The sequence below is a fragment of the Agelaius tricolor genome, unplaced genomic scaffold (genome assembly GCF_023055355.1).
Source record: "Agelaius tricolor isolate 1412-34295 unplaced genomic scaffold, bAgeTri1.0.p SCAF_82, whole genome shotgun sequence".
Taxonomy (NCBI): Eukaryota; Metazoa; Chordata; class Aves; order Passeriformes; family Icteridae; genus Agelaius; species Agelaius tricolor.
In genome coordinates this window covers 755,676-781,708 of record NW_027269342.1, presented here as the reverse complement: position 1 = coordinate 781,708, position 26,033 = coordinate 755,676, and the positions used below count along the sequence as shown (strand labels likewise).

The 26,033-nt window shown below is 39.6% G+C and overlaps 1 protein-coding gene across 1 annotated transcript in view; it reads left to right on the top strand.

The window, feature by feature from the left end:
- Positions 1-26,033, top strand: part of LGR4 (leucine rich repeat containing G protein-coupled receptor 4) — a 74,415-nt gene that overhangs the window by 23,943 nt on the left and 24,439 nt on the right. The window contains exons 2-4 of the mRNA XM_071418273.1: positions 8,258-8,329; positions 22,881-22,952; positions 24,435-24,506. Of these exons, the coding sequence (XP_071274374.1) occupies positions 8,258-8,329; positions 22,881-22,952; positions 24,435-24,506 (216 nt within the window). The remainder of the gene's footprint in view (positions 1-8,257; positions 8,330-22,880; positions 22,953-24,434; positions 24,507-26,033) is intronic.

Genomic DNA, 26,033 nt, shown 5'->3' with positions numbered 1-26,033 from the left:
CTGCAGAGTTCTGGCTGGTGGAATACCCAGTGGACCCTTCCCACTGGAAGATGGGCACAGGTAGTTGTGACTGTCAGAAATGGAGAGAGTGCTCACTTTAAATACAATGCCAGTCTGATACTGGGGTCCTCTCACCATAGAAATGTTAGGTAATAGTATGGGTATTACACTATCATACTACTACCTTGCAGTAAGAGATGTAGGTAGTAGATAAAAGGTAAGAAATTAATTTCTCAGCATGTTATTTAAACTTTATTTTGAACTCAAACACTTTCCAAGTGTAGTTTCCTCTGTAAACATCATCTTTCCTGGTATTTCTTTTCTTGCTGTTGATGATTTCTCACTGCTGGGGCTGGCATGTCTGTGTGTAATGTGTATCCCTGGATTTTAGCTGCACTCTTTGGATTGCTAGTGCAGGCTGTTACCGTTCCAAGCATTAGTTGTGACGTGGTGCTTCTGGAAGAGACTTGTTGGCTTCTTGTCATCAGAAGGATAGAATTACAAACAAAACCCTACTACCAAATTTGTTTCTTTTTAATTGAATTGAAAATTTCATGCCGATCCTCTAGGCTTTCCATGCTTTCATTACATACTGAATACAATTAAGACATAGGGCAGTATTAATGTGACTTCATTTATTCTGTCCCTTCAGTAGTTTTATCACCATCCTGAAGGAACTGGCTAAATGGGAAAGAAGATCTAAACCAAAGATGTAATTCAGTTCCTTCTCTCCCATGAGACTGGCTGCTGAGGGGTGTGATTTGGATGGAAATCACATTGGTTTTCATCATGTGAACATGTTACTACAAGGAGCTGGGCGCTGAATGTATTTCTTCAAGACTGTAGCATTGCAATACAACTTAATATTAGTCTCAGCTTGAGTTTCTCTGATTTCTTCTCTCCCCCTGCCTACTCGTCTTGGCTCCAGTGTCTCTGCCTCTCCCACTGCCACAACACCAGGAAGTTCTCTTGGTTAACACCTGGATAAAACTTGAAGTACTGACCATTTCCATGCAGCTGTATAAGGGTCCTTTTTGTTTGTTTCTTTGTGGGGTTTTGTTTTTTTGTTTTTTATTTGTTTCTGATAACTGGTGAAAAGCCGTTGGTCTCGTGTGCTTAGAAAAATCTGTGTCACTTTGTCTTTATCCTCACCAGTGTTACTGTAATCAGGTCATGATCCATGTTATCAATGCTCCAAATGGGAAAGGATGGCTGATTGCTGCTGGGTACTTCCCAGCATCATGTTGAGGTGCTTTTGCAATATCCTGGCTTATTTAATGTACTTGCTAAAAATACGAACAGCCTCAGCTTTTCCTACTGCTGAAACTGGATCACGGGTACTACCTGGGGAATTTTATATAAGATTGAGACCTATTACCTAATGGTTTTGTACAAGTAGGTAGGAGGACTTTATTCAAATATAGATAGCTCTGCCTAAGTAATTTTCTGTGTGTTATAATTAAATAACTCAGTGGCAGACGGCCCAGACATTGGAAAAGACTGAATGGAGCCTACAGTATTACATGCTATTATCTATCAACAAACAGGTTAAGCTTGCTCAGAGGCAGCATTTTATAGGAATTTAAAGGTGCCTTGTTGAAACATGATCTTCTTTCCTTCAACCAACGCTCCCCTCTCTTTTTCTAGCTCCTTCCCTTTCTCTCTTCTTTTCTAAACTTGACAGAATCAAAAAGCCAAAAAGTAGATAGCTATTAATAAAGTACTGGGAAGCACAGGGATGTATTTTGATATTATTTGTTTTAAATTGCCAATCTCAGTTTGGTTTTGTTGAGATTTAATTTTGCTTTGCTGTAGCTAGGTATTTCATGGTTTGGCTTAAGACCTTTTTTACAAAGCAGAGTGTTTTAGGCCATTAGTATGTAGTGCATGGATGTGGTGGGAAGGTGTGTGTGCCCCCAGTTGGGTGCAGAGCCAAGTGTTGAGGGAGGAGAGTGTGAGCTAGGACAGAAAGTGTAACACTGGCATCTCCTGTGGGTTTTGGGAGACGTGCCAGCACAACAGAGCTGTGCAGAAAGTTTCTTTGCACAGTTTCACAGCTGTGCACACATTTGGAGGAGATGCAGTTAGGAATGGTAGGTATTGTCTTGACAAAAAAAGAAGATTGTTGCAGCTAAATGTCCCTCAGTTCACAGAGACTGGTGTTGTTTTCCTTTTCAATATCCATCAGTTCTTCTGGGTCACTTGCTTTTATTCTGTGCTTATATCTTGGGCTAGTCTTATCTATCATTTTGTTGTCCTCTCTGTCCTGCAGGAAGTCTGTACTTCCCATTTTGTTGTCCCTTTTTGTTGTTGCAGCTTTTCTTCTCAAGCCAGAATTACTGTCCCACTCCTCCCTGTCCATCACCTTTGGTCATCTGTTCTTTCCAGCCAGAGTCATGCTCAGGCAGTTGCTGTAAGAGAGAAATCTAACAGGGCTCAGGCTCCTTTATGGCAGAGGCAGTGCTTCAGAATGACAGAGAAGGCTACCTGTGCCTGCAGGAGACACTGGGACATGCTGTGCATTGCATCTAACGCTCTTTTGTCTGATCCACTTCTGAAAGCTGGGATTGAAGCCACTATTTAAAGATGAGAGTTTCTGTTTGTAAAATATGAGAGAATCAGTAAGCTGCCGTCCAAGAGACAAAGTATTTCTGCTCATCCTGAAGCCTGGGGATGTTTGGCTTTGGTTAGTGGTAAAATCAACAATCCTTGGCAGAAAAAAATAAATCCAAGTAACTAAAACCTCACATCAGGAACTGGAGTTCTTGCAGAAGGAGTTTAATGAAATGTTTAGGTGCGTTATGTTTTCTAGTTCAGTGCTGAAGTCTCCACTGCTGGTCAGTCTAAAAGTGATTCAATATCTGGCATTATGCAAGATGAGATTGTGTTTTTACTATGTCCAGCAAAGCTGCTTTCCTTTTCCAAGGAAAATAGACACAACAGCTTTAAATGGGGAAACCCCAACAGTTTCATATTCACAAGAACACAGAAACCTCATTCGATGCCTATTTTCAGCAGAGGGAGGGTTTCATTGCTTTTACTATGATTGCCAGTTAGCATAAGTGTTTTTAATGACTTTAAAGTGTTTCTGTGTTAGGTGAAAGCAGGAAACTCTGCTAAACTCAGCTGGAAGTGAATATTCAGGTAGTTGTCAGAATAAACTGGAAGGATCTACCTGAGCAGGCTGGAGACAGCAAATGAGTGCTGGAGTACCTTGGCTTGACTTTGCACCTTTTGCTTGTAAAAATTAATCTTTGTGTTACCTGGGATGGCCAAAGCACATTCACAGCTACAAGCTACTATTTTAGTTAGTTTTATTCTTTTCTGTAGTACCTTCTTGGAAGAAGGACAAAGCTTCTGTTGGAGTGTAAGGAGCCTTATTTATCACTCAAAACTGCAGCCATGGCACTATAGGAGGGAGTGCAGCTGTGTTTATTTTCTGTGTTACATCTCTCCTCCCTGAAATGGACATTAACTGTAAATACAAGGCTGTGATTCATGTTATCCCCAGAGATCCAGCCTCTTGCTAAAGAGATTACCACCTTTGGCAGCTCATATCTTAGTTTCAATGCCAGCTTCTTGGCCATCCTTCTAGTTTCAGTGCCAGCTTCTTTGCCCCATCATGCCCTTCAGTGTTTGCAGGAATGGGGCATCTGCCACCTCTGCCTTGGTAATGGTTGTCAGTGAGTGAAGAGTTAGCCTGGCTCTTCAGTACAGATAAATCCAGTTAATGGCTACCTGGTGAAAGGTGCAGGTCTGCCCATGGTTCTCCTTTTTCCTGATGAATCTGCAGTGTAAACCACGGTATTACCATTATCTTAACTCTCTTAGAGCTGTTGTGTATGTTTGGCACTTCCTGGGGAAAAGGAACTTAGCAAAAATTTCAGCTTTTTAGCAAGGCATCATGATAAGCAGTCCCTGAAGATTGATGTGATGAAGACAATCACAGTTGATATTTCTGTCTGTCCCAAGCATAAATGTGGGTCTGAGCTTAAAATTAGGGCAGAGGTGTAGTTTGCTGGGCTGACAGACCATACTGGGGACTTGTTGGAAGAACAAGTAAACTGTGACAAGCCTTTTAGATACAGAGTTCACCAGTAAAATTTAGGGCAAACATATGGAGGTTTTGGTGTTTTATTTGTTGGGAGTTCTGTGTGTTTGGTGGCAATTCAAAGGTTTGCAGGTGTTGTGCTGCTTTTAGGGCACTTAGATCTGGATGTAGTACCCCAATCCATAGCAGGTCTGCCAGCCTAGCCCTGCTGAAAAGGGGCTTTAGGCAACTCCTGGAATGATCCTTCTGTTGTGTGATAGCATCACTCCCATGAACTCTGCTAGGGGCTGGGATAGTACTATTAATGGTCTTTTATTCATTCTAAGGAACTTTTTTATATATTAGCACCCTAAATGATTTCTGGGTTTATATTCCTGAGGGATTTTTAGTAGAGAAGCAGGTGGTGTATGACAGCTTCTCAGTGGAGACTTCTTTGACATGTCAAGGACATACTAATATTGATCTTTATTAAATGGACAGCCTTCTTGATACTGCATTTTTTCTAAAGTTTAGGAGTGGTAAAATGACTATTTCAAAAATGCAAACAGTAAAAACTTAGCAAGGGCTATTTTTGTTTTGGACTGTGGTTTTGGGGATTATTTGTCATTATTTTGTTATAGTATATTGTGCTCTGCCATTTTTGTTGCAATTCTTCTATTAATTATGTGTTATGAAGAGTATCTTCACATATTAACTTGGTAAACTTTATAGAGACTAGTTATTAAGTAATCTAATTTTAGTGTCATGGGTGTTCCTAATATTGTTTGAAAATTCTTGGTCATGAACTACTTAATATTTTATTCCCAGTGTCTAGTGCTTGTGAACTCATTCTTTGAGGAGATTCTGTAGGGTGAAATGAAAAGAAAAAAACAATTATATATATCTGCAAAGCTGCTTTTACATAGTGTTCTTCATTAAACAAGAATTGTTTTACAACTTGTATGATGATCATTAGGAGACTTTCAGAGCTGGTTCTTGGATATTGCCCAAAGTTTGCAAATCAGTGCTATAATGATTGACTTATTTATTTAGTTAGAATTACTACTACATGTAATGAAGGCAAATGCAGTAACTTTGTAAAACATTCAGCTTTTTAGCAAGGCATCATGATAAGCAGTCCCTGAAAATTCATGTGATAAAAGACAATAGCAGTTGATATTTCTGTCTGGATTTTTTACAAATTCAGCTTCACTGAAAATAGACTTCAGTAGAATTTGAGAATATTGATGATGGTTCTCATTATTAAAGCGATCTGTTTCGTGCTTACATCCAAAGAATCTACTTCCCAAATTAAAATTGTAGAGCCTAATCCTTGAAGCTACAGGGAAAAACCATTTTTAGTTAATTTCAGATCCCAGAGGAAGCCAAAATTGCTTCGAATTTGGATGCAGCCATTCTGTGTGTCTGCATGGTTTCCATTGACTTTGTTTAGGATTGCATAGGGCACTTTTGAAACTGGGCATTTATAGCTCTGGAAATTTCAAGACCATTGCTTTCTGGTGGATGTTATTTCCTTGCCTCAGCTGTCAAAGAGCAACGAATGTGTGTGCAGCCACAATCTTTGCCAAAGTGATGCATAAGCATTCACACAGTGCTTTCTGATGCCATATGCTGTTGACTTATTCCTACTCCCACTATTTATTGTGGTGCATGTGGCAGTAGGGTTTTATATCACCTGGACTCTTTTGTCAGAGATGGGATTTGCTTACACAGGTTACTGGTTCTTAAGATGAGGGTCTGCACTCTCTTCTTACTCTTCTGCCCTATTCATAAATGCTTCCCCAGCTGATAACAAAAGGATTTGCAGTCTTCTAAAAAGGAGAGGACAAGCCTGGATGTGTGAATTGTGTGTGTTTATGAGAATTTGAAAAATGAGTGAGAATAGGTGTTGCAGTCTCCCATGGAGCAGACAGATGAAAGGTCATGTACCTGATACATTGATTTACTTTCCTGCACAAGAAGAAAAACATCCTCAACAGCAACATTTTACTGTGACCAGGCTGCTGCCAAGGCACAAAACACTGCTTAAAGCATGAGGGCTGTGGAGTCTGGGGATGAAGCATCTGCAGTTCAGCTCCTTCTGGAGCTTGGTGAAGGGGGCTTTTGTACCATAGTGGATTTGTTTTGGCTCTTATCACAGTTGGGTTTGTTTTGTGTGTGCTGAACCTTATTTTGCTGCTCTTGAATTGGGTTAGTGTACTATTAGCAGCTGCTGAGGAGCAATCTCTTAGTTTATGCTGGAAAGTGAGAAATGAAGGTTTTGGACTACTATTTCATTAACACTGATTTTAGAGAAATGGCTGCCTCTAGATTTAGTGTAAGAGTGCAGTTTTACAGAAATGGGTGTTTCTGGATTTAATGTGAGCATAGTTTTAGAGGAATGGCTGTCTCAGGATTTAGTGTGTGTGCAGTTTTACAGGAATGGCTGTCTCTGGATTTAGTGTGAGCACAGTTTTACAGGAATGGCTGTGCTGTCTCTGGATTTAGTGTAAGCACATTTTCACAGGAATGGCTGTCTCTGGATATAGTGTAAGAGGGCAATTTTAGAGGAAAGGCTGTCTCTGGATTTAGTGTAAGCACATTTTCACAGGAATGGCTGTCTCTGGATATAGTGTAAGAGGGCAGTTTTAGAGGAAAGGCTGTCTCTGGATTTAGTGTGAGCACATTTTTACAGGAATGGCTGTGCTGTCTCTGGATTTAGTGTGAGCACATTTTTACAGGAATGGCTGTGCTGTCTCTGGATTTAGTGTGAGCACATTTTTACAGGAATGGCTGTGCTGTCTCTGGATTTAGTGTGAGCACATTTTTACAGGAATGGCTGTGCTGTCTCTGGATTTAGTGTAAGCACATTTTCACAGGAATGGCTGTCTCTGGATTTAGTGTAAGCACATTTTCACAGGAATGGCTGTCTCTGGATTTAGTGTAAGCACATTTTCACAGGTATGGCTGTCTCTGGATTTAGTGCAAGCACATTTTTACAGGAATGGCTGTCTCTGGATATAGTGTAAGAGGGCAGTTTTCACGCTGGCAGCACCTGGGGGTCTCAGCTGTGCACAGGTGGTGTAGCAGATCAGCTGCCAGTCACTTGTTAATGTCAGCGAGGAGCTTCAGTGGTACTTGTTGGTCATTATTGAGATAAAAGGAGAGTTTGGCTTTGTTTGTTGGTGTTTTATCTGCATTGTGTAGGGGTGGCATGTAGGCACTAGAGAACAACGGGGAAGGCAGCAAGCAGGGAAGGCTCTACTGACAAGTGTTACTGAATTGCTTATTAACTACATACTGAAAAAACCCAAACCAGCAACCCAGCGGAAAGTAAGAACTTGGATTATGTCGTAAATTGTTAGGCAGTTAATTATCAAACCAAATTGTTTTCATGCTGCTTTTATTCACATTGAGCAATAACTTGCTTTAGGAGTGGGTAATCTGTGATCGTTGTGTAGGTGTGAAGTGAGGTGATGGCACCAAGTTTGCCACTTACTGCTGCTTTGTAAAGAAAAAAGCTGAGCAGGTCCGCATACCTATCATGTAAGCACTTGCTGCCAGCTTCCCTCTGCTTATGGACTGAGAATGAAATCTGCTTAAAACTATTACCTCGAGGACTTTATAGGTTTTGTAGAAGGAAAACAAAAGAAAACAAAAAAAGACTGTGGTAGAGCTAGGACATGTTTCTGCTATTCTTGCCAGTTGTTCCAGAAGCGTTGTTTGCCAGAAGCTATTTATTAAGTCCTAATGCATGTATTATTTTTTTTAAAGACACTGTGGGATGAAAATTTGCGTGGTGGGTGGTCACAATATTTTTTTTTTTTCATATGCTTGTGGTTTTAGAGTATTCTTAATCATCTGAGTTAAAACTGTATATAAGTGTAAGTTGGTAAAAATTAGTACTGTAGATAACAATACTGTAGGGCCTCTTCCATGTATGCCTTCCCTGTAGTTTCACAATAATTATTTCTGTTTAGAGATGTTGGAAAACATTATTTTGTCAACTTCCCATTTTCTAGGTCTTTGCTGTAACCCGATTCTCAAATTACAGTGACTTGAAAGTTTAGCATGCAAATTTCTGGAAAGAGATACTACTCTGTGATACTAGAGTAGGTTTTTTTCTGTTACTGTACTATCTGATGAGACTTGCTTTTTTGTATCCTTCTCATAGGATGTGAAAATCCTTTCCTGGTTATTAATGCATCTGTATTTTTTCTTTTCCAGAGATATCAGCATGAATAACATCACGAGACTACCAGAAGATGCCTTCAAGAACTTTCCCTACTTGGAAGAGCTGTAAGTATTCTACACATGTTCAAGTTTTGCTGCAACATCATATGGCTGTATAAAGTGGAAGGTGGGTGGAGAAACACTGTTAAGTTGAGCTGTGAACAGAAAAAGCAATTATACTTTGAAAATACAATCTTGTACATGTTTGGAAACCAGGACAGTAAATGCTACTTACAAGGGACTTTTTATAGTGATTATTTTAATCATGGCTGGAGTGATGACACTAATTACAGTGTTATCCAAAGATAACACAAGAGTTGTGTAATTACCATTGTTTCTGAAGGAGCTACAGTATAGCTGTTGCATAAGTTCCATAAAATAGGTGTTGCTTCATTTACTGAGCAGCTGACTTCCATTGTCCTTGTAGGCTGCAGATGCAATGCTCACAAGCCCATCCTGACCTATATCAGAAGTTCTGTGGTACAGGGCTATTGGAATAATTGTTGCTTCTTTTTTTTTAATTTCTCTGGCGGAAATTTTTTTCCCACTTCCCACCTTCCTTTTGTCCAATTCTCATTTTAGCTTTCTTTTTTTATGTTTTACTTGACTGATATTTGGATTTCTGAATCCTTGACCTCATGTGCTCAGTGTTTTGCTGAAGTCCTAGCTAAGATGCCTTTGCAAAGCTGAAACATGCTGTCAGCAGCGTTGTCCTTAATTAGGTTGGGTTTCAGAGTCAGTACACAGGTTTGACATTCACTTACTGCTTTAAGTACTGTTAGGTGACACGTGCTCTCTGTGTGCCTTAGAGTTTCCTTATCTGTGAAGAGAGGGTGAGGGTAATGGTTCAACCTGTGCAAGAGAGCTTTGAGAACTTCCTGTACTAAGCAATAGATAAGACAAAACCCCTGCAATTTGCTTTGCCTCTCCTATATTTTCAGTGACAAGGTAGGACTTTATTTATTAAAGAGCATTTAAAGTACAAATTAAAGCTGTCTCTATTTGTGACTTTGGCAAGACTAGGACTGTGAATGCTGCTGCATTGAGAGGTTTTTCAGTAAATCACCTTAGGGAAAGAACAGTTTTCCTAAAGGCACCATCCTTATGAGGTAGGGAAGTGTTCTTCTGACTTCACCAAGAAGGAAACAAATAAAGAATGAAAACCATTTGTAGAGGGCAAAAGAATAAATGAACCCTGTAGCAAAACTGCAGATAAAGCCCTGAACCCTTTGACTCTGGTTATCTGTTATAACCAGTACAACCACTGCACCTTACTGGAACAGAGATACTGAGAAATTGATAAGAGATGGATTGCTTTCTTCTGAAGAAAGATTTGGGTTCCTGAAGGCTGCTTCTTTGCCCTTCTGCCTTACTAGTTACTCTAATAAGGTGTTCCACCTCTCCTTAGAATTTTGGTCTGTCTTACATCCTGATGACATAGCAGCTACCATTACCAATGCACTTAACTCCATTTTACCTGTTTTTTAAGTAGTTTTGACTCAGGTCAGTGCAACTGGGAAGTGCAGTTGAGTTGATTTATGCCAGATAAATTGTGTGTGATATCTCATATCTCATTTAATGTTTAACAGGTTCTGGTTTATTCCCTCTGATTTAAGGTATTGCTTGCATCTGTGATATAGGGAAGAATGCTATATGAAGAAAAATAGATTTTCAGATGGTGCTTTTGTGTAATTGACAGAATTTAAGAAAGGCTCTATGGCATGAGTAGTCAGCTGGAAAAAAAAAGTGGCCTAGGAAGGCTTGGTTGGCTTCAGAATATATACTAGCAAACATTCCATGTGTGCTTTATAATATGTGCTTCTGTATGTCTGTATCTTTTGTTAGACTAGATCTGTAGTCCCCTTCTTAAATTTTAATTCTTTGTAGGCATGTTTCACACGAGAAGTTGAAAAGCCCAAACAATTCTGTTTTTCCAACTTAGATGACTGTGGGAGACTTCATTTTCTTTCCCCAATAAGTAATTAAGCAATAAAATCTAATGGGTGGGTGTTATTGTGTAACTTCATAAACCTTGGGGTGCGTCAGGAGATAAAGAGCAAAGGCAGAGCCTTCAGCCATCATCTGTTGTGTTTATTGCCTAAGAGCCATTTGCTGCATGTACCTCATTGCTCCCCTAAATTCCAGGTTTTCAGTTTGAAAAAAAATAGGCTAGCATTAAGCTCAGAATTATGTGTGAACACCAAGAAGCTTTAAATCATTCTTAGCATGCTTACTTGATGTGATGTGTTAAAGCAACTTCTGGGGAAAAAAAACCCAAAACAAAAACACAATTCCAGATTCCCTTGTTTCAGTTCAAGTTATTCTTAAATGGGAATATAATGAAGTAAGTTGAAACAAAACAGCTTTGCTCCTTAATAGAAATTACCAGCAGCAGATATGACAGGTTTCTGCTTTGTTCTCCCTGTTCCCTTTTCTCTATGGGACAGGGTACAAAAATGTTTCATTCTTTATTTTTGCTGGTTATGAACAGGAGCAACTGAACTCTCATACTTCCTTTTATACAACCACAATTTTTCCTTTCTATGATTGTCACAGTTTCTTCCTGGCTTTTATTTGTAGCTGAACAGATCCGAATTCTGACTGCCAGGCCCTAGCAAAGTTGCTTTTTTAGCGCACAAACCTGGGAGTTAGTGTCCATGCCAAAGAAAAGTGATTTAAAGGAATGACCTAAAGTGTTGGAATGTGTGCTATAAGTGACTTTTCATTGAGAAATTCTCCCAAGAATTACACTGAAGAAAATGAAAATCCCACAAACTAATGGGAATGCAGTAGGTACCCACACCAGCATGCAGTTTAGTGGGTCTCCATCAAGGAGACAGCCCCAGACACCTTTATCTTAATACCATGCCACAGTCCTGCCACTGTCAAATGCTGTGTTCAATTCGCCCTTGGCAGAGTTGGCTAATTAATGTTGCAAAATAGTATCATAGAATTTAATGGAATGGAAATAGGAGACAATTAGCATGTATTATTTAGGCAACTGAGTTACATATGTGGAGAGGCTGAGATGAAAATGTTCAGTAGGAGCCATTTGAAATGGGGGTTGTCATTTCTTCAGTGAAATTATTGGTAGTCTGCAGAGGCTTCAGAGGATCATTTTCCAAATCCTGAAAAGAACACTAGTGGAAGAGCCCCAGACTTGGAAAAGCTGGCTGCTCAGTTCAGAAATACATTCTGCATCACTAAAGAAGAAGCAACTCGGGTGCTTCAATTATGCATCCTGGGCTGGTTTTAGATGTTCTGGATTATCCAAGACACCTGCACCAGACCGACAGGTCTGACACAGATGGGAAACCAGTGGGTGCTGTGAATGGCAGTTTTGGGCCCAGGTGGAAGAGGACATCTGAAACGGCACTAAATGGCCAAGTTAAGGCAACTGACTCCCCAGCAAAGATCAAATTTGCAGGAACAATCTGGGATTTTGTAACTTTGAGGTGATGTGCTATGGGAGCATCGCTCCCATCACAGGTCCAAGCCAAGGGGTTTTGCCTTGTTCAGGGGCAGGATGTGCCCGTTGGGTTGAGTGCTCCATTCACAGCCCCGTTCACAGGCTCGTCATGTGCGTCCCCACACTCGCCAGATGGCAGCAGGACTGAGCACTGTTTATAAATGTTACACAAATTCTCCCTGTCTGTGTAACTGATACCCATCTGGAAGTCATTTGCAAACTATTGGAATGGCAATGGTCAGAGTCAGGGAGAAGCAGACCACCAAGGGTTTTGCCTTTGCAGTTAATGATGTGTATTCTTCAGAAAATGCTAACATAAACATGCTGGAGCCTTAAACACGATATGGAAACTAAAAATTCTTGAAGAACTTGGCCGTGGTTTTCTAACCACACCTGAAGTATTTATAGAAAGCTAGAAGAGGAAAATATAACTAGATAATGCAGTGTTTTTAGAAAGTAGAAACTATTTTCCAGTGTGAATTTTTAACTAGAATATCTAGGTTGTGTTATGTTTTGATGGCCTTTTTAAAAGGTGACAGTCCCTTCCAACATGTAAAGTTATCTAAAGTAGTTTGAAGGATTTTACACTTTATTTGTGAATGATCTGCTAGATTAATAAAAAAGGCAGTTTCTAATTGAGGAAGGCAAAATTAAAATTATTTTTATTCTTGGCCAGTTTTCTAGTCTGTCTTCAGAAACTTGAACCACTTCAATAATGCAAAAGTACCTTTGACTTAATGACCTTTTAAGCTTGTTTTGATTTCCACTCTTAAACCTTTAGAATGTTGTGATCTTGTTTGCCCTGCATTCGTGGGCAAGATTTAGATGATCAGCTTTTAGCTGTGTGGCTGCTGGTCTGTGTGGGAAGCAGAGGACTACAATCTGTTCCATGTCTGTCTGTGGGTTACTTGTGCCAGGAGGATGTGATTGTCCAAAGGGGACACAGGTAATTTCCCAGTCAGTCAGCCTTGGGCAGGGCCCTGACCTTCTCCTGCAGGGGTCAGGGAGGGGGTTTGTTGTCCTCTCCACTCTTGGACTGTTGGGTACAAAAACCATATCACAGCCAGTAATGCTGCAAGGAGAGGAATCCTTCCTGAAAGCACCGACAGACACCAGGGCTCAGTCAACTTCCAGATGTGTACTTGATACCAAGATCTGTTGTGTTTTTGATTTTTGCTCATACGTGATATGCACTAGTCTCTCTCCTGTGATGCTACCTTCAGATACTGTTTGTTTTATCAGGCAAGGGAAAAACGTTCTTATTTAATGGCTGGTTGAAAATAGTTGGGGAAATAAGTAATAAAAGGAAGAGTTAGCTCAGTCAAAGTCTTCTCTTTTCTGAAACACAATGCTAATCTGCTTTTTGAGAAATGAATAAACAGTGAACAAGAGACCACACACGTGCAACTAATTTTTGCAAGAAAATAAATAGTGCGACTGAGTATTTGCTTGACTATTTAATTATATCCATGTTGATTACAAGTCTTAAGAGGTCTTGCTTAAATATCTCCAGAGTCTCTGCTCATGGCTTTTAGTTGACAAAGTATATTTTAAGAACATAAGGAGTAATTAAAATGTATACTAGCAGTGAAAATGAGGTGGGTTTTTGCCATAAGGTTGTAATCAGGAAATATCTGTAAGGGAGATGTCTAGAGTTATTTTCCCTCTTGACTGCAGCTGAAGATGACCACCTGGCTGAAATGCCACAGCTGCTTATTTTTGTAGTATCTGTTTCAGTGTGTAATTTAGGTGGTACCCTTCCTCCTAATTTCTCAGTCAGCACCAAGTTGTATCATCCTTGGACAGGGAGAAGGGAGTATCGTGTCTTTTTTCTTACCTGGGTTTTATGAGTAAGACCTGTCCTGGAGCTATGCCAAGGCTGGGCTGTTAGTTTAAGCTGCTGTGTCTTTTCTCACCTGGCTGTGGAACACTTGGTGGAAAGGCTTGCCTTGTCCTTCAGTGCTAGGTCTTTCAAGAGCAGTATTTTCAAGGTAGTGTGTGAAATGTGGATGAGATGGTGCCATTCTTTTATCTTTCATGTATGTGAGACATCCCAAGGTTTATAGTTAGAAACTGGTGGTGAAGACTTGCTTTGAGTAGAAAAGGTAAGAATGAATGTTCATGTTGTCCTAATGCCTTGTGTTAGCTCACATGTGATAACTAAAACTGTGATTAAACATCCACTTGTAAAACAGGCTGGCACAATTGGAGGCATTACTGCCCCATTGTGGAAACCCAGGGCAGTGGGAATATTTCTCTGCTCTGGGGTGCCCTGACCCCCAGGGCAGCACTGACTCTGACCCTCATCCATGGAGAAAGTTTCCCAGACTTCAAGATAGACTGGAATCCACAAAAGTGTGCAATAGATTATAGAGAGCAGTGTAGGTGCATCACTTGGTGAGAAATTGAGGTTTTGGGGTTTTTAGTATGCTGTGGATGGAAGCAAGATGGAGGGCACAGGGTGTTGTCCTGGGTTTCTTCTTCATGCTTCTTCCTTGTTCTCCATGGGTTTGGGTGGCTTTTGTAATCGAACAGAGAAGTCTGCATTGTGGGCTCTGTGGGATCAGTTATTGGGTTAAAAGGGAGAATAATCCAGGTGTCAGCTCTTAATTGGATACTTTAGTCTTAAAAGACCTTGTAACAAGAGATTGTTGGCCATTTTGTGCCTTCTAGTGAAAAGCTGCTGAACTCAGAGTAGTGAGACTGTTTTACTGATAAGAAATAATAAACATCTGAGTCCAAACGTGAACTACTGTCTCAAGTGCCTTCAATCCTGACCCAGAGAAACCCACAACTGGAACCCCCATACCCCATATCTGTCCATTGAGCCCCCACCAGCAGAGTCTGAGGAACAGGCAGAGACCTTTCTCCAGCTGCTTTTTTACAAAGGCAGCCAGTGTAGATCGCAGCTGTTGGTTCCTCAGCAAGAGCCATATGACTCAGGGTTGGAAGCCAGTGAGTGCCCTTCATCGATCTACCAGCTCTGAGTCTTTGAACAGCTGCAGGAGGTGATTTCCTCAGTTGATCCAGCCTGAATTCCAAGAGGTAAAATGTTAATGAAATAAATGCAAGGGGTAGGTTTCTCGTGTGGTAGCAAGTTAAAAGCCTAACTTGACCAGCCTGCTCACATTAGGAGCGCTTGCTGCCCTGTGTGCACTGGAGCTTTACAAAGCCAGCAGCGTGTTGTAACTTGCACCTTCAAATTCTAGTCAAGACAAACCTTTAGGCAAAGACTCCCAAGTAGAATTAACCACAGTCAGCTAAGATATTTTTAAACATCACTTACTTGGTCTGCATTAAATGCTAAATGATGTTTCAAAACATGTTGGCCAACCTGTGTTTAATTAGTGTTTTCTTATCTCTGGGAGTCCTAAATCAATTTGGTTCTGGATGAGTTTTAATCATGCTGATACAAGAATATTTCTGTAGCTTAGAAGGTTCTTGCTCTGCTTGTCAGCTGCATGTTTTTTCCTGTTTGTGGGGATAGATGCTAGTAGGTTGGGTAAATTCCATTGTTTTTTGGAAGATAAGGAAGTTCTTTCTTTCCAGTTTCTGTTTCTACATGTTAATTTCCAAAGTTGACATGGTTGTATATAAGGATCCCGAGACTGGTTATTCTGCTGCAACTACTTTTAGAGGACAACAAAACCTTTTGCTTGGCTGTAGTTGGTTTTTTTGAGTTTCAGTGTTCTGCTCACATGCACACACGCAGCAGCTGGCTTAGCTGAATGGCCTGAAGGCTGAACTTTGCTGTGTTACACTTCAAGACCAGTCTTACAAGCCTTATTTATTATGCTGCCTGAGTTGCCAGGCTGGGCCTGTCTGAAGGTATAAACCAGATAAGAAACTTCTGGAGGCTGAGCAGTAACTTGAGAAGCTCTTAAGCTGTGTCTCTCCAAGTACACATCTCCAAATGGTCCTCATGCCATGCAGTTCTCCCTGCTTCTCCTTTCAGTTTCAGAAACTGGAGTGTGGAACAAAAGGTGTGTGTGTGTGTGAGTGATCAGGTAGCCAGTTTGAGGCCGGGGTCTCAAGAGTCATCACATGAGCTCTGAAAACCTTAGACAAAAAAGGAGGAAAAAATAAATCCTGTGTGTTGAAGGTGAATGCCTTATCCTCTGAGAAAGTAACTGGGTATTTGCTGTCATCATAGTTTCATAGTAGGATGCTGTGTGTTACCATGAGATGTGGTGATGCCATTCTTTTAGCTCCTTTACTCCCCTCTGCTTGAATGTTTGTGTTCTTGTATTTTTTTGTTAGTACAGAGGTATTCCTGGCTAATTAGCCTTGGCAGATGTCCTGGCACAGAAATAGTAACCAGACTTATAAAGTTCTTTTTCCTGCCTTTCTTATATAAAATAAAATTCTAGATGATTCTGTTAAAATATTTGGTTTTATTTTAGCTGGAAAAAAGCTAACAGTCAACCAAAGCTGAATCAAAGAATCATACTGAAAATTACCACAATTTTTCTAAGGTCATTCATTGTGAATGTGTCTGCAGAACCTGTGTCTTGCATGTACCCAATATGCATCTGAAGTGATTAGAAAACCAGTAACAGAAGTTTTTAATTGCCAAATACGTGTAGACTTTCCCATTTTGCAGTGTCACTTGCCAGATGCATGGTCATTCAAAGATCCCATGCCTGGATAGCCAATCAATGCCAGGACAAGAGATATGGCTGTATGAACAGACCAAAGCAACTTTGAGAATTTGCTATATCAGCAGCAGTTTTTTCACCCTCTCTTGTCTGACCATTAACATATTTCATGATCTTGGAAACCTTCTGAACATCTGGATAGCTAAAATCACAAATCTGTAGTTAATGGAGTTGTTGCATCCCAGTTGATCAAACCCAAACATGGTGGTTTTCATCTCTGTCTCTGCTGTGCAGACCAGGTAAGTAAAATGCATTATTACCTGATGTTGAGATGGCTATCAAGAGAAAGGTCTATCTGGCCAATGGTAAAGCAAAGCAAAGTTACCACAACATAGTACAAGATGTGCAAAGGCAAACAGGGAGAGGAGAATGTATTTTATAAAATATATTCTGCATTTTGCTTTGGTGGTGAGAGGTAACAAAATTGCTTTCTGCAACAACTCAGCATTTCTGCTGCACACTAGGTGTTAACCAGTTTTCTAGATACCATGGTATTGTTGCTTATATTTACAACAAGTATGTCCATGTTAAAAAATTTATGCAAACTTCTGAGGTTTTTTGCTGCAGAATACTAATAGAGATTACCAAGATCACTTGTTTCAACAACTTGTAGTGTATAAGAATTGTTTTGTGTTACATTATTTCTTTTGGTGCATGTGTTGCAGTCTGTGGGTTCTGCTTCGAGGTCTTGCCCAAATACAGATACTGCTTGGAAATGAAAGGATAGAGCATATTTTGCATGGTTGTAAATGCTTGCTTTCCTGAACATTGTAATTTATTTTTCTGGTTTTGATAGTCCATGAAAAGCATTACCATAGAGCATATTTTGTCTTCTGGTAGATGCTGGTGACTGTTGCTGACAATTTAGTCATGAAGTTATGAACAAGGTTTAGACTTTTTAATCAGTCCGTTTTGTTTACTTAGCTATTTTAGCTTTTTAGACCAAAATGCATTTTGAAAACAAGCAATTACCTTAAAGCTCAGTAGAACTTTGAGAAAGCTGTAAACGCTGGAAAGGGAGAGATCATGACAAGAAGTGGAGTTGGTGCCTTTTCAGTGCTGTTGTGGTTGCAGTTCTCTTTGCTCAGTCATGATGTGTCATGATGTGAGTGTAGTACACTCACAATTTTATAAATAATGGTGGAGGTTGTGTAATACTAAAACTGCTGCAAGAAAAGGAGGAGGCAAATGCATTTTCTATTAGCAGCAGGGAAGTAAAGTATCCATTCAGTTTTGTTAAATTGGTGTGGAGGAACTTGGGGTAACCTGGAGGCAATAGATTGGCTTCCCAGCAATGCAGCAGGCTGCAGCTGACACAAGTCCCCAAGGGGCTGTTTGCTACTCCCAGATAAGCAAAGCCAGCTTTAGTCTGGAGACCCAGATTCCATTTCACAGCTCCTCCTTTCTGCAGCTGCCCACCTGGGCTAGGAGCTGTCTGCAGAGGTGTGTGCCCTCACCAGGCAGGGCACCCAGCCCTGCACAAGGCATGCAGCAAAACCCTGTGTTTTCCTGCAAATGACTGTATACCTCTCCTGTAGAGCTTTCAGCCTTGATTAATAAATTATAGCATATAAATAGGCATCATCTGTTGAGAAAAACAGAACTCTGTTCCAAAGTGGCTGCTATTTTGGCACAGATGGAAACTGAAGCTCCTTCCTTCAGAGGAAACACTTGCTGGGTATCCTGGATTAAGTTATCTATGAGGCATTTCCAAAGATGACTTCTGTCGTGGGAGAAACTTAAAGTAAAATTCAAGTTTGTATTTCGAAAACACAGAGAACCCAGAAAAATTGGAAGGCATGTAAAGATAACAGAATAGTTCAATGTAAGACAGTACAAAAAGTACAGTTTCTGAAAGTACAGGTGGAGAAGCAGTGCAATATTTTCTAGTGGGATGAAAATAGGTAGCTAAAAGTTGGATAGCTAAAAGTAAATGTTGGCCAGGCTGAGGAGCAGTGGTGGGTGTGGAAGGCTCAGGCTTGACTAAACCTTGAACTAGGAGTCTTGGCTCTTACCACAAATCAGCTAATGTAGAAGTAAAAATAATAAATCAGGTTTTTTTTTATGACATGTCAGGGTTGCAGTCTCTGACACTCTTTGAATTTGTTCAGTGTAGCCATTATATTTTTCTCAGAGACAAGAGAGACAAAAGGTTAGGAACATACTACCAAGAGGAAAAGAAAACCAACCCAAAATCCACAGCAAAAACATTTACTGCATGAGCATAAGACCTTCAGATGGATGGAAGGAGATGAAACCCTTTACTCAAGTATCCTTGGGTTCACTGCCATCTGGGATGCAGGACAGGGACAGAGGTTTCCAAGAGGTTTTATTGTGTCCTGTCATAAGAAGAGTGATGCTTTTAATTGTTACAGGCAAAAATGTATCCTTGGAACACCCTCCCTGACTTTTGGAGTCACACCAGTGATTAACTTGGCTTGGTTAACATGCAGCTGGGTTGCCAGACTCATAATTGCAAAAGTTTTAATTTCCCAAAGGAGGGAAAACTGTATTGGCTGCAGCTCAGTGCAAGGACCTAGGCTTGGTGTGTACTCTGGGAATGAGACACTATGGAAGGCTAGTATTCAGCTACATTGCATCCTGATATCTGTAATAACAAAGTGTCTTCCACATCTGGACATTATTTACTGGGTCACTAAAATAATGATTAAAGGATATTGCTCACCTCTGTATGACAGGCTTTGTTCTCTGTGTCCTGTTCTGTTATACTGCTATGTTGAAATTGAATCTGTAGATTTGAATTTGTTGAAATTTACCATTAAAACACTCAATATTTATTTTTAAAGTAAAAATAGAAAATTACAACATTTAATGCTAAGCAGTTGCAAGAAAGATACCTACTGTGGCCATACATTACATCTGTGATTCCACTGGAGAAACCTCCAAGGTTTAACTCAGATGCACTGATTCCAGCTAGAATGAATTATTATTATTATTATTATTATTATTATTATTATTATTAATAATAATAATAATAATAATAATAATAATAATAATAACAACAACAACAACTGCAGTCTTTGGCAGAGTCTCCAAACAAGGGGAGCCAGGACAGAGTTAGCAGAGAAACTCGTGGTCAGCGTGATACACATTTATACTTCAGATGGTGCCTGCTGCTGTGTCTGTGCCTTTAGAAGTAAGAAATAGCAAAGTTTTTTGTGGCCTTACAACATGGCAGGGCACTTTACACTTGTCTGTTTAATTCAGTTTTTTTACTGTCTTTGTGGGTGAATCTGTTTTGCAGCCTGCTGCCTTTTGGAGAAAGAGCTCTAATTAATAATGATGTGCTGTGGTTCAGTGGCAGCAGGTGGATTTCAGACTAGATATTTGTAACCATTTCCACTCAGAATGAGGGGAAGCATAGGCACTCAGCCCTTGATAGTGTAAATGTGGGGCTGCCTTAAGGTACTGCTTTGTGACAATGTGAAATTGTCCCACCGTAGAGCAGGAATTTCCAGGGCTGCTCTCGAGCAGGATAGTGAGCCTTGCTGCAAGGAGATGAAAGTTGTCTTTTCTGTTGTGCTAGAGTTTTGGCCTTGGTAAAACTGTGATTTCCCTTAGCCCATTTAGAGATGTGTGTCTGAGAGAGAGAAACAGAGATGCTTTTAAATTATTTCATAATAAATATTTTTAAGACTTGCTGAAAGAAAGTAACATGGAAAACCTGACTGGATGATTTCAATGACAATTTATAATGCTGTACATGTGCTATACTGTATGCTATTTATTTTTCACTTCTCTCTTTAAAATGAACCTGGTTGTGTGAAGAGAAGCATTTCCATCCTTCCAGCTGCTGGAAATGTGTTGAGAGCAGTGTGTGATATACTGATCTTTGCCTGCTTGGGAGCTGCACTTGGAACCTCCTCATGAGCAGCTCCCCAAGGCTGGGATGTCAATGATAAATGTGTGTTTGGCAAACTGATGAGTAAAGCCTGGAACACTGCCAGATAGTGGAGAAATGGAAATGTAATGGATCACAAAGGTTGGGATTTTTCTGTTGGTTGGTTGGAAAAAAGGTGAAGATGCAGGAGCTGCCTTGAGGAAAGCGGAGTCCTGCTATTTGAAGTCACACAAGTCTTGCTCTGGCTCGGCTGTCATTTGTTTCCAGTGCTCTCTAGGTGGTTGTTATTGCCATTCAGGTTGAGGGAGACTATTCAGCTGTATTTAGTTGAGCTTTTTTAAAGCTAAAGTAACAATCCCCAGTCTCTCTGGGAGAGGGAGCAGATGCCTGACAAGCCTCACACAAAGCAGATTAATGGGGAGCCTTGGCAGAGCTGCAGCCAGAGCTGCCTGACACATTTACCAGGGCTGCCACTCCTTGAGTTGTGTAATATGTAATCATAGTAGTGTTTGCATGCACAATGATGAGGTGCAACAGCCTCAGCTGAATTTTGTTTGATTTAAGGGTTTGTGTTATGCTGTTTCAAACACATTTTAACAGAAACGTGTTTTGCAGATTACTGGCTCTGCTGTAGAGACCCAGCATGTTTCATCAGTACTTCTTTCTCTTTACAATGAACTTGTAAATCAATTATTAGAAGGAAAGACATGAAATATTGCAAACTTCCCTCCACATCCCCCCAGATAAAGTTAATCAAGTTGATTTGGACAGCTACTGGCAACAAAATGAATTTTAGGGAACTGTTTAGTTGCCATGTGGAAACTTCCATTAATGTTAAAAATTCAAAGTATTTGAAAAATCACGTCCCAGCTCTGAAATTCTGAGGTTGCTTGCAGACAGGAGATTTCAAGAATACATACATAGGTTCTTCTTATTTTCCTTCTAGTTTCAGAGCTGTTTGATTATACTCAAGCATGCAGACAAACTTTTCTCAGCAGTCAGCAGATGTGGGGGTTTTTTAACATGCTTGTAGTGATGTCAGAGCAATAGCAGTTGGGGGGTGTGTGAAAATACCAGGACTAGAACCCAAAATCCACCTTAACAAGCAAGAGTAACACAGTTTTCTAAGAACAAGTAGGTTCTTCTGCTGTCACCTTCTTGTTCCTGAAGGTGTTCTTGTCCTCTTCTCCCTTGGTTTATAAATATAACCATCGGCATTTGAGAAATGGATTTAATAAAGATAACTAGCATCCTCTCTATCAGGCAGCATTTTATTAAGTCACTAATTCTGTTGCAAGCAGATTTATGTAAGCATTAAGTGCTTTGGTAATCTCTTTTATGTAGTTAGAGGAGGAGATAAAAATGTAATAACATTGCTACGTTCTGGCAAGCTGATCCTTTAGGTGTTGCTCTTGTTATTTCCTTTGTTTGCCTCTTTGAAACAGTGTTTTCCCTTTGCTGTGTCTAGCTTGCTTCACAGTGCCTTGTAACAGCAGGGATGGGTTTTGATATTCTGTAACCTTTGTAAAAGCACGTTGATTGTTTTTTAATTATTAACACTTATTGGATTGTACATAGTATTTCCATGGGTGATTTCATTGCACAACCTTGTCCAACGTTGCTTTTGCTTAGCTGAGATATGAAACCCAAGTCTAAAACCAAATACTTTGGCTGAAACTTTTGCATCTTTTGTCAGTTATGGATTACCAGGTGTTTTGCATTATAGTCTTTACCCTTGATGAAATACAGCTATTAGCAGCTCAACCAAGGCTGGACGTGCTGGGCAGGGGAGAGGTAAAAGGTTGGAGGAGGAAAAGGAGTGGGGGAAGGGGGAATGAGCTGTTTGGAAGCAGCTGTTTTGGCTGCTGCTTCTGCTTTCCTGCTTTGTATTCTGCAGCATCTCCCATTTTGATTACTTTCAATATCACATTGATCTTCATCATTTACTCTGTGTTAATGTCTAGCAGTCCAGATTTGAAACCAGCCACATTTTGAGAGAGAATCCTATTCCATTTCTCCCTGCCGCAAAAGAGTTTCCTTTCTTCAAAAGTTCTTCCAAATAGCTGATCAAAAAGATGAAATATTGCCAATATTATGTCTTGGTCATATCAACAGGTGTCCTGTCAATTATCAGCACTGGGTGAACATACCACTTGCTTGTGAATATTGTTTTCATATTTGGGATTTTCATAGAGACTTCTGCTGCTTTGCTGTAGCATCTAGCATCTGTTTTTACTTAAGTTCATACTGTCTTTAGAGACTGCTGTATAGATGAAAAATACATGGGAACCAGAGGCTGTTTCAGTGGAGCAATGCTGAAAGCCAGAGGATTGTGTTGGTAAATGCACTTTCAAACCTAGCACCATAAGAAGGTCCATCATTCCAAGGTGTGCTTTTCCTAGCACGTTTGCAGAAGAATATCCCCAAGGCTGAGTAATGCACCCTCATTGTTAAAATGTGCTGTAATCAAAAGAACTGTTACAAACTTGGAAGATTGTGAATGTAGTGTAATTGAATGCAAAATGCATAATTGCTGTCAAGATGTGATACTGTAGTGATTTTCCTTGTTAGATGGTTGCAGAAGTACTGTATTTTGTGGCTGAAATTATTATTGCAATTTTTTTCCAGGCGACTGGCTGGCAATGACCTTACTTTTATCCATCCAAAGGCCTTGTCTGGGTTGAAAGAACTCAAAGTTCTGTAAGTAATTGGGTTTTAGAGCTTCATAGCTTGTTCTATGCTTTCTTAGTGCATAGCCTGTTTACTGGTGGGCTGGAGGAAATTTTTTTGCCCTCTGTCCTCCTAAAGTAGAGCTCTCCTACTTTCTACTTTTTTTTTCTTTACAAAGCCTGCTGCATATGGTCAAGATGACAATGATGAACTTGACTAAACTAGAATTACTGTATATTTTATTAGAACACTTATGTGTTTCTGAAGTATATCTTGTAGCAGAAGAAACAGAGGAAAAATCCTGAAAAGGACATGTAAGCTTCTGTTTTTCTCCACACCTTCAGCATACTCTGTCAGGTACCTGACATTATCAGGTGGTACTCTACTTAGAGGTTTAATACACTGCTTGACTATTCCCTACTGGCAATAGAAAAAATTGCTATAGCTTGATGCTTCTCTAGGTGAAAACAACTTAATATTAAAAGAAAATCTTTTGTTTTTCCTTCTGAAATAAAAATTTTCATGACAGCTGTTTTTCCATACCTAAGGATAAAAAAAGCTTTCTGTTGTTTAAGGTTTTAAAAAACTCTATTTGAAAGCTGCAGCATTTCTGATGATGTAAATACTTCCAAATGCTAGCAGGGTAATAGGTTGTTAATTAAAGAGATATTAAAAAAAAAACAAAACAAAAACAGACCTTGAGGTTTTGAAGAAAAAAACCCACAGACACTATTTCCAGGGTACAGATTAGGGAGCTGCCCATTTGCAATACTATTTAATACAATATGCTGTAAATTGAATGCAAAGTGTCAAAACTCTTGAAGACATATCCATTGCAACTCTAACACTGGAAGTGCCTGAAATTCTGGCAGTTCTTGGAAAAATGTGGGACGTTTCTTAATTAAAAGCTGTGACTTGAATTTTTACCCCAGTATGCGCCAAAACTGAGTAAGATTTTACAAGGTCATTTACATTCTCTTTCTAAAAGAACTCACATGACATACATTGTCCTGTAAGAGAATTTTGAAGAAACCCACAGCAGTGTAGCTTAATTCAGCTTGGCCCAGTGGTGCTTTGTTGTGAGCAAACTTCATAGATTAGGTTGTTGATGCATTGTGTATTGATGCAACTTCAGGAAAAATTAGAGTTTGTGTGTTTTCTAGCATGTGTAAGATAATTCCACAAGAAAACAATAACATATATCTTGTAGCAAATTTGTCCTAGTGCAGTTGTTTAACCTCTTCAGTGAGTTCCCAAGGGAATTTCAGCATATTGTGTCAGCTTGTTCTCTGCAAATTAATGCTGTTAATGAATGAGTTGTAAATAAAACTGAAATAGACCATTGTTTCATTGTTGCCTTTGGGCATCTGGTCTTGAGAATTCTACATGCATTTACATACACTAGAAATCTGAGAAACCATAAATAACAGGACTATGGGGTTTTGTGTTACCTATAGCTCTGATAAAGATGCTTGTCCAGTTCTACTTTATTAACACAGTGGATTTTTACAGAACCCTCCAGAACAATCAGCTGAAGACGGTACCTAACGAGGCCATCAGAGGATTGAGTGGCTTGCAGTCCTTGTAAGTTGCCTTCTTTGCTTTTGGTCTGGGGTTGTGTTCCAAGTTCCACTTTCAGTCACTCTGTCACCTTTGCTTCATTCTGTAGAGTTATGAACTATAATAATGTATGTGTCATAATGTACCTGGAGTTTCTGAAAGTGCAATTGCAACTGGAACCAAGTTTCACAATTAAAATTCATGAGGAATTTTATTTGTCATCTTTGGTGGAGTGACCCAAATGCAAAACTCTTTCAAAACTCCAACACCAGGTGCAAGATTGCTGTGTGAGTGCGGCAGTGTGTAGTTAAACCCTAAACCCTCTTGCACATCCTAAGCTATTTGAGCAATTCTTAAATGTTGTGCAAAAATGAATGATGCCCAAGCCTGTTGTATCCAGAGGAGGAAAAGGGATTTCTGGGAAGAAGTATAACTTGAGACATGGAGAGTATTGGTTTTACAGGAAGGTGTTGAAATCTCACAGACAGTTATGAATACCTCAGCCTTGATTGCCAGTTGCACATGAGGTATTTCATATGTGCTTATCCTATCTCATGGCTTATTATGTTTTATAAAGCATCTTAATCAGACCATAATAGTTAGTTACAGCTCTCTAGGTGGTAGATACCTATCACTGTGAGGAGGAGGAGGTGGGAGGGGCTGCAAAATATTTCCTCCTTCCCACTTACCTCCAGAGAGAGAGAGGGAGGGGGAGAGAGAGTGTAAATTATCTATTCTCTCTGTGCCAAAGTTCAGGTTTCTGGCCCAAGACCTTGATTCTTTCAGATTATGGATTTTTGGAAAAAAAAAATCAGTTTTTAAAATAGATTTGCAAACTATTGCACAACTTTAGCAAAGGTGCATTCCCTAATCTTGGATCTTGGCCCTGCTTGTTGCAGCTGCTTGGATGTTCCAGTAAGGAGGGAATTCAGTGTCCATATTTCACTCTTGTTTTAGTCTGTGCATGGAAGAGAAAATACCTTGGTCTTGGTGCAAACACTATGCATTGTAATAAAAGCCCTTCAAATTGCATGATAAGAATAGACCTTTAGTAATTATTTAAAACAAAACAAAAACTTCTTCTTGGCTTCCAGCATTTCTTTGATGCCAAAAAGAGAAACTGCTTTCGTAAAAATGTTTGTCTACAAATCATCCATTTCATTTTCAGCGAACATTCTTTTTTCTATACATATTTACAGTAATGTTTGTTCTCCAATTAAAGTTTAAAATATTAAATCTCCAGTTGCTGGAGATGATAATTTTATGTGCAAAAGGGAAGGAACAAAATTTAAGAGGAAAAATAATGAATGTACAAATTAAGTCATTATATATTTTTTCAAAAAATCATATGTTTTTTAATATTTTTGGCAAGATGACAATGTTAGAGTTATTTTTAAAAAGGAAAACGTTTCAGTTTTGAAAAAAATTATGATTATGGAGGCTTGTATAATGTAATCATTATAATCACTTGACCAAACATCCTTACAATTAAGATACAAGAGTAACAGTTTAAAATGTGGTGAGATTCCCCTTTCTAGGAACTTCATTCTT